Source organism: Fusarium musae, chromosome 10, assembly GCF_019915245.1.
Source record: "Fusarium musae strain F31 chromosome 10, whole genome shotgun sequence".
NCBI lineage: Eukaryota > Fungi > Ascomycota > Sordariomycetes > Hypocreales > Nectriaceae > Fusarium > Fusarium musae.
Window position 1 is genome coordinate 2,546,556 of NC_058396.1, and position 12,074 is coordinate 2,558,629.

Here is a 12,074-nt window from a genome sequence, read left to right on the forward strand (position 1 = left end):
AAATGAAGGTGAAGTCGAGGAATTCACCGATCAAAGCTTTTATCTCCTGAATATATGTTGCTTTGGGCTCAAACGCTGATACTCGGAGGTTCAAATAGTGAATTAATGTACTATGTCATGTCAGTAACTGCCTGAACCTAGCAAGGGTTACTAACATCTGCGCAAAGGTAGTGGAAAACAAAGGCAAGTAGAGTCTAAACCATCTTCGAATAATAGCTGAGCGGACATGGTCGAGCAGTTGGATCTTTTCCACTTTGCTTGGAGATGTCTGTGCGGTGGCATTATGGAACCTGAGTATCTTTATAGATAAGACGTAACCAGATAAAATGAAAAGGCATGCCGTTCCAAAGTGACCGCCATTGAAGACGATGCGAACAATCGGTAGAGTGATGAAGTGATATCGTTGTCTGTAGCCAAAAGATCGCTCAATAATACTGTGGGCAGAGCCATGTGCCCAAAGGACGTGATGATGTATGTAGACCAGGAGAGACGCAAAGCCCCTCAGGCCGTCAAGGTAGAGGATCTCTGCAGGAGCGTCTTCTTCCCTTTCAGGGGGAGACTGGGCCGGGCCTCTGCCTCTGGTATGTTGCGTGGAAGAAATTGGCTCAAATGGAATGACCATCTTCTCCCGCCGACGCATTGTAGCCATACCGTAGAGAGAAGAGTTGGGGGGAATAGAGGCACTGGGAATCGCAGGAACACCCCAAAAGCGAGCTTGTTGATCGTATTTCGCCCCCAAGTCAAGGACAAAGGCGAGGTACATACATGACCTGGAAAGGCTAGTCCTGACGTTGCATCTATCTGAAGGACATAGCAAACCTTGACATTGACAGTGGGTCTCATAGTGGAACAAGATAGCCCCACTGGCAATATAACAAAAGCACATCACGCGCCTCACACTTGGACCCGGTTGTACTGTAGAGATGAGAGGTCCGGAAGCGCCGAACCATGCAGCATAAGGATTCAGAGAGGTGCAGGCTTAAGGGGCGTAATTCGAGTTATCTGCATGGCTGATGAAATGGCCTCATTAACTTTACTGCTGTGTTACCCCAGAGGTATGGGAGACTGGTACCATTTGTGCCGCGTGTGAATGAAGTTGTTATTGGTTACCTGCGGTAACTTAGAGGCGCTATTTGTGCTGCACGAGACGGGCGGGATGGGTTGGGGTGGGTTGGTTCTCTCTGCCAAAATAAACTCCCAGCCACAAGTCTCAATTGCAATCAACACTTCTTGCCCACAACGAAGGGGGGGTGGTATCTTGGTACGTAGTATTTTAGCTGAGCACTTTGAGCTGATAGATACTGGCGATTGACAAATCTGGAAGACACCGATTCAAAGTTGCATTGCTACGAAGGTGACGTCTTGACCCCGCACGCAGTGGGTGACTTAAAACCGAGCCAATCAATCGCTCGCCTTGTTTGCTGCAGTATGCTGAGATTGCTGGCTGCCTGTTGCTGTTTGGTAGGTCACTGGGGTATTAATAGCTTTTACCTGTTGTTATTGCGCAGCCGAGTTGTCTTTAATATCTAATGAAAAGGGTTGGTTAATGTTGATTTGTATTAGGTCTATCAACTGTACTTTTGAGCTTCTGATGAGAGGTATCTCAAGACAACATAAAAATAAGTTCCAATTGACTAATCTTCGTAACAAGTCTCGAGGCGCAAACATAATCCTTTCGCTAAAGCTAAATCGCTTGGCCATCTTCTGATCCCGACACATAGCCAAGCCTATGCCACAATCTTGCGTTGCCGGGGTTCCGTGATAAGATCCTCGGATAATTAAATGCTTGGCACTTAGTTTCCGCCAACAAGTGGTTCGTCCGGGTAGTAAATGCCAAACAGATTCATGCCAATCTTTGTGCCATTCAGAACAGGTAAACCTGCGTGGGCCATTCTCTCGTCTCCAGTTCCATTCTGATGGACATTGTGCCATATCACCGCGTTTCCCTTCTTTGGCTTCACCAATAAGCCCATGCCATCCTCTGTCCTCGAAAACTTGTCTCCATCAGCGCTTGGGCCGACGCCTTTGATATCTGGGAAGTACGTTTCCCCCCCAGTACAGTCGTCTCCAATGTAGATGAAGGTACTGACGAGGCGGTTGTACTTTTTAGTGCTGCCATCCGGGTGCTTGGCCTCAAGATGCACCGGTAGGTAGTCGTTGTGCATACGAAACCGCTCTCCTCCAGCGTACTTGACAAGTTGCAGTCGTTCTGTGTCGGGATGCTGAAGGTTTCCCATCAATGACTTCAGCCGCTTGGCCAAACAACGAGACACGGGATCCTTTTTGGAAACCATGGCAGAAGTTGAACTTCTCCAAGTTGAGTTGACTTCTGATGCGATCTTGTTTTTCTCCGCTTTGTAGTCATAGACGTAAGATGGGGTGAAGTCATCCTTCCTGCAACCATGTTAATTCAAGACGAATCTAAGCTTAGAAAAGACGTTGTACGTTTTGTATATAAGGTGGTTGATTTCATGATCCTTGACAAATCCATTGACATATATGACCAAAGGATCAACAGAGAGAAGCTCAATGCTATACTCTTGAGTGCACACATAATCATCGGGAAGCAGGGGAGATCCACCGAAAATGGAGACGAGACTGTTGTTGAGACATGACACTGGGTTGGTAACCCAGTTCCAAATCGGAAAGGTGCTTAGCAAAAGCAAACAGCCCGGTACAATGAGAGATAGTGAGGGTTTCTGTGTTAAGGGAAAAGGTTAGTAGCATTTTACTGAAGCCGGTCTTGGCTGCTGGGGATCTACTCACCAAAGCCATTGTATATAGCGTTGTAAAGTCAGTGAACTGTAGTCAGCGATAATGATGGCGGATTATGGGCTTGGAGAAAACTTGGTGAGTCGAACTTCAGAGGCTTCCTTACATCTTCAGGGCTGCTTTAAAGCCTCGGGTGTACTTCCCCTACATCTTACAGCAAAGTCCATAAGAGCACCGATATGTGATGATTAGCCGTGAGAACACGAGAATAGACGAGCAAGGATTTGCAACTGTAGAATAAATCACACCGCTCGCACGCAACCACCAGCTTTCATGAGATAGATCCTGTTCCATGCGGAGACACCTGACGGGGTCTGCTGAAAGGACCGTCGTGCCGCTTTTTGCAGTATCATTACGTGTTATCATGATCCCTGCCCGGTCTAACGAAGATCATGTATTGGCCTTCGAGTTCTGTAGATAGAATTCCAAAGCCGAGGATTTCTCGCACGCCCGCACAAATGCAAGGGAGTTGATGGTTGCAGAACCCAACAGCAAAAGTTCCGTTTTCTTTTCCGACCCCAATCAAACGTCGATCAATAAACCGGAATAGCCGACTAGTCTGGTGTCTGTTGGGATGTGCGCTATCTCGAGTCATGGCTGCTGGATACAACGTAAGGCGCATGGTGTGCAGCAGCGATTGTTGGGTACTTTTGTTAATACAATTTGGCCCCCAACTTGCAGATCACAAATCCTCGACCAAGTGATTATTGCCACGAAAGCAGAAGACACAACCATCGGCACTTCTATCGGCATGTGTTTGTGGAATAGATTCACTCTGAGGTTGTCAAGGCATATCGAGGAACTGACGAGCTCAACGCCTACCTTCTCATCTACCACTTGCGTATCAGTCTACACTCGTAACTAAGCCCGTCATATTCCTAAGCATAGTCAAGTCAACCGACCAATATGTTACCAACCCCACCGCAGTCGCCTCCCCCAATCATCCCGGCCGGAGAAATAGTATCTACTATGAAGATTGTAATTTCCAACATCACCTTTGTCATTGATGAGATAGTCGCCGAGATCTCACCTGACAGGGCATGTTTTAACAATGTTGTCAAGCCATACGTGACAGCTCACAACTCTCATCAAGGCGAGATTGGTGTAATCTTGATGCTCCAATATGCTGCCCCAGAGGCCGAAACTCAAAGTATTGTTTCTGAAGCTACACGGCTCTGGTCTGAGGCACAGTCTTCCTGGACATCACGACTTGATTACTTTCAGCTTCTCCATGCCGTCAGGAACCGCAATGAGAAGCTGGATCCCGAGTCACAATTCCTGTTGAATGAGCTACTCCTTGATTGCCAAGAATGTGGGCTTGGTCAGATGCCGCCAGACAAAATTCAGCAGCACCAGAGAATTAGCGAGGAAATAGAAGGGCTCTCAACGGATTATAGGCGGAACATGGCCCAGAACTCGAATGGTGCGTGGTTTACAGAGGCCGAGTTAGATGGCGTCCCATCTGATGATATTTCTCGCTGGCCTCTTGAGAGCCATGACCCAAACATCGGACTACGGTTTGTTCCATTCTCAAACGGAGGCACCTTAGCCCTATTGACTCATGCAGCGTCGCCAGACGTCCGCAAAAGAATGCTCATAGAGGATCACCAAAATCTCGAGCAAAACAAGAAACTGCTGCAACTCATCGTGGCAAAGCGCCAAGCACAAGCAGCCAGACTTGGATTTCAATCCCATGCCGCCTTCAGAGCGCAGAGGCGCTTGATAAAATCTCCGGAAGCTATCAGAGACTTTCTAAACAGTCTTAAACAAGACTTAGTCGATCTTGGCAAAGTTGAAGTCTATCTGTTGCATCGCTACAAGGAATCTTCCAGCTCAGAGGATGAAACAGAAGAGAACTATACCCTTTCAGCTTGGGATCATGCTTATTACAGTAGAGAACTGGAGGAAGAACGGAACATAGATCATCATCAGATATCTGAGTATTTTCCATTGGATCATACGGCCGAGGCCATGCTGAAGGTGTTCGAATCACTCTTTGGTCTTCAATTCAGTGAGATATCCCATGCTGACCTAGGATCCAAACACTTTTGGCATCCAATGGTTCGGGCTTTCTCAGTTTGGGAAGAAGGCGAGGACAAGTTCGTTGGATATCTGTTCTTTGATCTGCTGTGGCGAGAAAACAAGTATCGTGGCAATCAGAATGTCACCCATGAATGTGTAAGTTTGAGGCGACTGCCCTTGTTGAAGTGCACGACTGATAAACGCGTTTAGGGTTATGAAAAGCCTGATGGCACCAGGTGCTACCCTTCTACTATCTTGATGTGTTGCTTTCCCAATAGGAGTGACGGGAGGCCGATACTACTCAAGCATTCCCAGGTGGTGACTCTGTTTCATGGTACTGCATTGTCATGTTCCTTGCACCTGGCCAAGTTTGCTAACAGTCGATTCAAGAACTGGGTCACGGGATCCATAACCTGTTGTCTAAGACAAAATATGCCCGCTTCCACGGCACCAACCTTCCTCCAGACTTTGGCGAGATGCCGAGCATGTTGTTAGAGAACTTATGTTGGAGGCAAGATATTTTGGAACGGTTGAGCTACCACTATACGGGTCTTAGCTTGAAGAATGCCCAGGATTGGCGCCAGCGCAATATAGGAGCTGAAACCCTTCCTGAACGTAAGATCCCAAGTCATCTTCTTGAGGGTCTTATACGAAACAGGTATCTGAACCGGGCTAGTTACCACTTAAAACAGCTGTAAGTTCTTCATTACGTCCCTAACGATAATTGCAACGAATTCACTTGAGCCGAGCTAATACTGTAGCTGAAGGTCAATTTCTCTCTTTGATCTTGAGATTCACAGTGTTAGATCCCAGGAAGAGGCCGAGTCGTTGGCTCTCGGAGATAGATTTTACCGACTCCGTGAGGAGTGCGAAAGTTTGGACTTTGGTCATCTCAAGCAAACGGGACACTGGTACGGCGCAATTCCGCACTTTGTCGGCGGATACGATGTCGGGTATTACTCATATCTCCTCTGCACTGCCTTTGCCCAAGATATTTACCAGTCCATATTCCAAGACGACCCTTGGGATAGGTCGAAATGGCAAAGGTTTAGGTTTGAGGTTTTGCAATATGGAGGAGGTCAACCAGACATGATGGGCTTGCTTCGAGACTTCTTGGGAAGGCCGCCTAGTGAAAATGCTTTTATCGAGACATTGAAGAAGGCCATAATGGAGGACGATACTTTGCACAAAGCTCTCTAAATACTCAAGATATCTGTCCAGCTTTAGAGTTAATGACATGGAAACCTCAGATAAAGTTTAACGGACTGAAGGTAGTTTTTCCCTCGCAAGTCAGGGCAAGTGAATCGAGCTTCCGGATCTTCCCTGCTACTACTCCCCAAACAAAACTCACTGGTATCAAGTGTAGAGCGCAACAACATAGTGCCTACAGATTTATGTTTCATACACAGGTTTTCATCAGAACAGGGTCATCTTATAGGTGTATCATCTACATAGAATAGCTATATAACCCATATTTCAGTGAGGCAGAATCCAATTCTTGTCCCACCCAAAGATGTTAAGCCCCAGCTTCTCCCCGGAAGTGACTGGCAGTGAAGCGTGGCGTACATCAGGGTGAAAGGAGCCATTCGGGTACATGTTTTCCCAAAAGACAGCGGAGCCTTTCGTCGGCTTGAATGTAACCCCGGGATACTCAGTGTCCTCACACTCTACCACGCGACACCACCGTTTATCTGCTGGGCGCTGGATCAGAGGGAAGTTTGTTCCGCCACCTGTGAAGTCATCGTTAAGATAAACCATGAATGTTGTGACACGATTTCCAATATCCATTCGCCCATCGTAGTCCTCGTGCCAGGCAAAGAATCCGTTGACAGAATATCGCTGCGCCTTCATTTGCTCGATAAATGTACCGTTACCTCTCCAACCCTGAAGGGTCTTCGCTCTCTTGACGATACCTCGAGTTATAGGATCCTTTCTTGGTACGGGTGCCATTTCAGATATTCTAACGTCCGTATCTACATAAGCCTCCCCATTTGGATAGATCTTGGAAGTTTCCCATTTCCCATCACTGCTGGCTAATGAGCTTTGGTAAGTTTTTCAGTTCATGGTACTGACGTGATCTTGAGAACGTGTTCTATCTCACTATCTGACATGAAGCCACTGATGTGCAAGATGAGGGGATCTCTGGAGAAGATCTGCACTTCGTACTTATGGGCCTCAGGTGCAGTTGTTTGGCTGAACAGGCCCAGCATTTTCATAACTAGATCTGCTCGGAGAAGCCATGCCAAAGCTGGCCCTACTATCAAAGCAGCGGTGTAACAAATCAGTTTTGAGATGGATAAAGGCATATTGAGTATAACAAGAACAATGGCATTGACTCAATTCACTGGTAAGGAAGCAGTCTGAATTGGTAGATTGAACTGATTCTCATAAAGAGCTACACAGCGATTTTTATCGGCAAGACTTACCGTTGCCAAGACACAGAGCAGCTTGTAGAATTACACGGGCGGTAGCCGCTTTCTGACACCTTGCTTTCGGCGATAACTAAAGTTCCTTGACTTTGCAACAGCCGACCGGCGGGGACAACAAGCTCGGGCATTTCCTATCTTACCTCCCGCAGGAATAGTATGTAACAATCAATGTTACGTGTTATTCAAAGCAGGCTGTAGATCCAAGCGAGGGTGTAGATGTAAATTCGAAAGAAAAAAAGACCGATCCCTGCTTTATGTAATTTCCTAACGATCGACATTGCCTTAGCAAATCGTGGGGGTTTGCAACACTGCATTCATCACTGTACCATCCGCTTATCATGCCGCTATAAGCGACCGCTACACCATGCCACCCACCCACCTTGGCTAGACTTGCGATATGGTGTGGCATAATACATAGACTTGATTCCTTGTTATCTCAACAACGGGGCCTTTATTTTTGGGGGCCATTGCCACTTGTGAATTTAGGGCTGTCATTGACCGACTGGGCAGACCGCCTAGGGGACCTGTTACCCCTCCACTATTTGACTGCGAGACATGTGTAGGCTAATTGCGACAAATGGGTATTCTGGAGATCGCCACATTTCTGGCACAAGGTCCCCAACAATCGAACAAGTCCAGAACCTACCACAAGAAGATCAGAAGCATGAAAGCTACACACAATTGCGTTATCAACTTTCTCAATAGCTCGATTACTATTGTACAGCACCGTCAAGCCGATTGTCCCAGCGACTGAAGCCCTTACAGAGCGATGCCGACCGCTCCTCAAGCACAATACCAAAGCCTTCGGGCCGAGGAAATAGAGACGCCTTCAGCAGGAAATGATCCGAAGGGGGAGCCATGTTTATATCATGAATCATGTCAAGTCTTCTTGCCCATAATGTGGAAGAGATGCAAATGGTTTCTTCACACCACGCTTTTATTCTTGATCCTTATCCTTCTCCTTACGGTAGTCTTCTTCAACCAAAAAGCCCCCTCTTTTCAAACAACAGGCGACGTGACCGGCTTTATTCCTGAATGTAATCCGCCATCCTAAAAGTCTAAGCCATTGCTGATGTATAACCCATTGATAGTCTCACATCGCATTACCACTTTCACACCCGACCCTGACTTCTTTCCTGACGACGCAAAGAAGTTTTTCACCAACGCAACGAGGGACAAATGGCTTAGCCTTGTGCCGGGTAGGTCTCAGAATACAATCTGTATGGCTTCTCTGACTTACAATATGAAGATGGACTGGGCTATCTCCACATTCAAATGCCCGAAGGATATAACAACCTGCCAACACCTCTGTTGAACTATAAGAAAAAAGATATGTTCGTGGTTACAACTTCAGTAACCCATCAATTACATTGTCTGGTATGTCCGAGGGTCTCTGAAGCATGTCGTTCGTTATTCTGATGGTATATTCTAACATGCTGTACAGTATAGCATCGCTCAAGGATATGCGCTTCTAGCTACAGGTCAGGAAGGTAAACAGAGTGAAGCCCATTGGCACATGAACCATTGCTTTGACTACTTACGTCAGAGCATTATGTGCGCGGGTGATGTCGCTTTGGAAGGTCAACAGACAACCTTTGCTAAAGCCATTCCTGGCAGTGATGGCTGGGATGCAATGCACAACTGCAAGAATTACGATGAGGTTTTCCAATTCTTGGAACGTCATAAAGCGCTGAAGGAGCATTGGATCTAGTCTAGGTACTGTTATCTATTGATCAATTAGGCCCATGCTCCTCTGTTACGTATTGGGCATTGACTTTGAATGGGTCGCATGGAAGAAGGACTGCGATTACACGAGCACGATGCGTCTTAGAGACGTTGATCCACCTGTGCATAGTTGCCCGCTGAACGATGTGATCCTACAGCACACGACTGTTAGCGGCGTTTCGCAAGCAAGACCGGCGAACTATAAGAAACGGATTATAAAAAGCTTACCCCAGCTCTTAAGAGGACCTTTTGGCCGCTATCAAGCTCACGATATACCTCACCCATGACACAAGTCGAGATATCCAAAGACACTGTTCGATGCATATGGCCCACCGCACCGGGGTCGATGTCAAGATTTATCACATTTGCCCCTCCCAACTCAACCTGTCCTGTTTGAATGTTCAATCCTCATGAGCGAAAGCGAACGAGAAATTCCGTACTTTGAGTGTAGCTAGTAGGAGAGCCGTGTGAAAGATGTGTCTTTAGGTCATGATCATCCGCCAATTCTGCAGGTAGCTTCAAAATAGCATAAGGGCGTGATGCTGTTCCAAAGCCAGGCACTTCCGCAGTGCATAACTCGGGTGCATATATGTAGATGCTTTCTCGAGTGCTCAGGTCATGGCCTGTTATGTATCGTTTGACAGATTGAGCGATTGCTGTGATTCCCTCGGAGCTTTCGTCTTTGGAGAGATTCATGGTATAGGAGGAACAAGCAGGTAATAGACTGAAATGCATATATATTATGCCTACTGATATCAGTCAGCGGCCGTTAGCAATCTGGGGACGTAGTAATAAGGCGCTTGACCTGAGTCATACAGTTACAAGTAAGATGGTGCATACTAGGGAAGAGATTTATGGCAATTGGGATTCCTGGGTTTCCATTACGTGGAGTATTGGGGCTAATTAGGCGAGAAACACCGTAACAGATCTGTTCCGGTCCAAGTTCCGTTGAATTCAATTGCATAAGCTAATTGTAGAAGAGTCAACTCATAGCAAGGTCATTTCATGCATAGCAGAGTCAAATATTAGTTTCATTTCTTCACACCAAGCGGTTTGCAAGTGCAATTACAACTGCTGCATCTACTAATTGATTTTTGATCAGTTATGTGGCTTTTTAATTTCTAGATGTGCCTCTACCTATTTTTTCCTGCTATAAAGTAATTGGCATTACATGCGAGCAGCGTCGTCGTCCTCCGAAGTCCCACCGCCCGCCATGAACAGGACCGGATGGTGTTTCGGGATCATTTCGAAATACCGTCAACGGACGTCTTGTCTATGGTCTTGAAATACCATTGAAGCCTTTCAACTACCTGTTCGTCGTTGTCGCTTGTAGTAATCATCGTTCCAACCTCAGTCTTACAATGATCCTCGAACACATAGTACCTCAGTCTTTCAACGCAGCTGTACTGTGGCTTACCGGGATTATTCTGACCCGTCTTATGTACAATAAATACGGACATGGTCTAAATCACGTACCTGGCCCTTGGCTCGCTGGTTTTACAGATCTATGGAGGCTTCTCGTCGTTCGTGGTCGTCGAGCACAGGAAGTACACATCGAGCTACACAAGAAGTACGGACCTGCTGTAAGATTGGGCCCTCAAGCAGTATCTATTGCAGATACAGGCGCCTTAAGGTCATTTACAGCCCGAGCGCAGGATGGTCGAAGGTGAGATAGAGATCTGTCAACCAAAGAATCGCTAGCTGATTGATCATTATTTCCAGTCGAAATTCTACCCGGTGCAGTAGGCTCTAGCTAAAGGAAAGAGACTGAAAACCATATTCAACACAGACAACGACAGGTATCACGCCAGACTTCGAAGATCATTGTCTAATGCCTATGCGATTAGCACCCTTGTTACATTCGAGCCCTTCGTCGATTCAGCATCAGCCGAGTTCATCAGACAGCTCAAACTTCGGTTCTCTGGCAATACCGGCAATGCTGGTATTTGTGACTTTGGCGCGTGGCTCCAGTTCTACCCTTTTGATGTGATTAGAGAATTGACGTTTTCCAAGCGACTGGGTTTTGTTGAAAAAGGTGTCGATATTGACAACATTATACGTGACCTAGAGGGTTTCTTAAATTACGTGTCATGGGTAGGTAACGACTCTTCCCAAACTTCTCACGCTTCAGCCACTGACAACAAAACCTTTACAGATTGGCCAGATCCCGTTCCTAGATAACCTGTTGATAAAGAACCCCATCAAAATTTGGCTAATCAAACATGGGTTCCTTAACTCGAGTGCCCCAGTTGCCGAATTTGCGAGAAAGCACCTTGTCGAACGCCAGCTTGAAGAAGCATCCGATGTGCCCAAAGCTCCGAGGGACTTTCTGAATCGTTTCAAAGAGGCTCACAACAAAGACCCGGACTTTATCACTGAGCAACTTGTCCTGGAACTGACAGTAGCCAATATGTTTGCAGGATCTGACACAACCGGGACTCAAGATCACACTACTTACAAACAAGCAGTCAGAGTCCGTCTACAGTCTAAATTCGCGCCAGCTTGGCTTTCCCTGGGAGGAATGACCTCTCACGTCATCACTGCTGAGGGATGTGCTGGGCTCTATGCGGGTTTGAGTGCAGCCCTTCTCAGGCAATTCACCTATTCAACCATCCGCTTCGGAGTCTATGAAGATCTTAAATCACGCTTCAGTCGTGATACTGGGAACTCACCTTATTTTTCCGTGATACGAATCTCTCTATCGGCTCTGTCGGGATTCATGGGAGGTGTGCTTGGGAACCCAGCCGACATTGTCAATGTGAAGATGCAGTTTGATATGTCTAGACCAGTAGCAGAGCGAAGAAACTATCAACATGCTATTGACGGCATATTGCGCATTGTTAAGACCGAGGGTTTCAGGTCTCTGTACCGTGGAGTAAGTACCAATGCCGTTCGCGCATTTCTCATGAACTCCTCGCAGCTGGCCTCCTACGATGTGGCCAAGGTATAATACATTAAGACACTCTGGATGAATGACGATACTACAGCCCATCTGGTAGCTTCCTTCCTGGCGGGTAGGGTTAGGGTTAGGGTTAGGGTTAGGGTTAGGGTTAGGGTTAGGGTTAGGGTTAGGGTTAGGGTTAGGGTTAGGGTTAGGGTTAGGGTTAGGGTTAGGGTTAGGGTTAG

The 12,074-nt window shown here is 46.8% G+C and overlaps 4 protein-coding genes across 4 annotated transcripts; 2 read left to right on the forward strand and 2 right to left on the reverse strand.

Moving 5' to 3' along the window:
- Window positions 1-1,793: 1,793 nt before the first annotated feature.
- On the reverse strand, window positions 1,794-2,294 carry J7337_013050 (uncharacterized protein; the record flags this gene model as incomplete). The annotated part of the gene is made up of 1 exon (XM_044830546.1): window positions 1,794-2,294. One exon carries the CDS (start codon window positions 2,292-2,294, stop codon window positions 1,794-1,796), a length of 501 nt encoding a protein of 166 aa, XP_044675462.1.
- A 1,384-nt stretch (window positions 2,295-3,678) lies between these two features.
- Window positions 3,679-5,994, forward strand: J7337_013051 (uncharacterized protein; the record flags this gene model as incomplete). The annotated part of the gene is made up of 3 exons (XM_044830547.1): window positions 3,679-4,950; window positions 5,175-5,452; window positions 5,601-5,994. The coding sequence occupies 3 exons, from the start codon at window positions 3,679-3,681 to the stop codon at window positions 5,992-5,994; spliced, it is 1,944 nt and encodes a 647-aa protein (XP_044675463.1).
- A 276-nt stretch (window positions 5,995-6,270) lies between these two features.
- On the reverse strand, window positions 6,271-7,004 carry J7337_013052 (uncharacterized protein; the record flags this gene model as incomplete). The annotated part of the gene is made up of 2 exons (XM_044830548.1): window positions 6,271-6,835; window positions 6,868-7,004. The coding sequence occupies 2 exons, from the start codon at window positions 7,002-7,004 to the stop codon at window positions 6,271-6,273; spliced, it is 702 nt and encodes a 233-aa protein (XP_044675464.1).
- Window positions 7,005-11,038: 4,034 nt separating this feature from the next.
- J7337_013053 (uncharacterized protein) lies at window positions 11,039-11,898 on the forward strand (the record flags this gene model as incomplete). The annotated part of the gene is made up of 2 exons (XM_044830549.1): window positions 11,039-11,042; window positions 11,198-11,898. The coding sequence occupies 2 exons, from the start codon at window positions 11,039-11,041 to the stop codon at window positions 11,896-11,898; spliced, it is 705 nt and encodes a 234-aa protein (XP_044675465.1).
- Window positions 11,899-12,074: the final 176 nt, after the last annotated feature.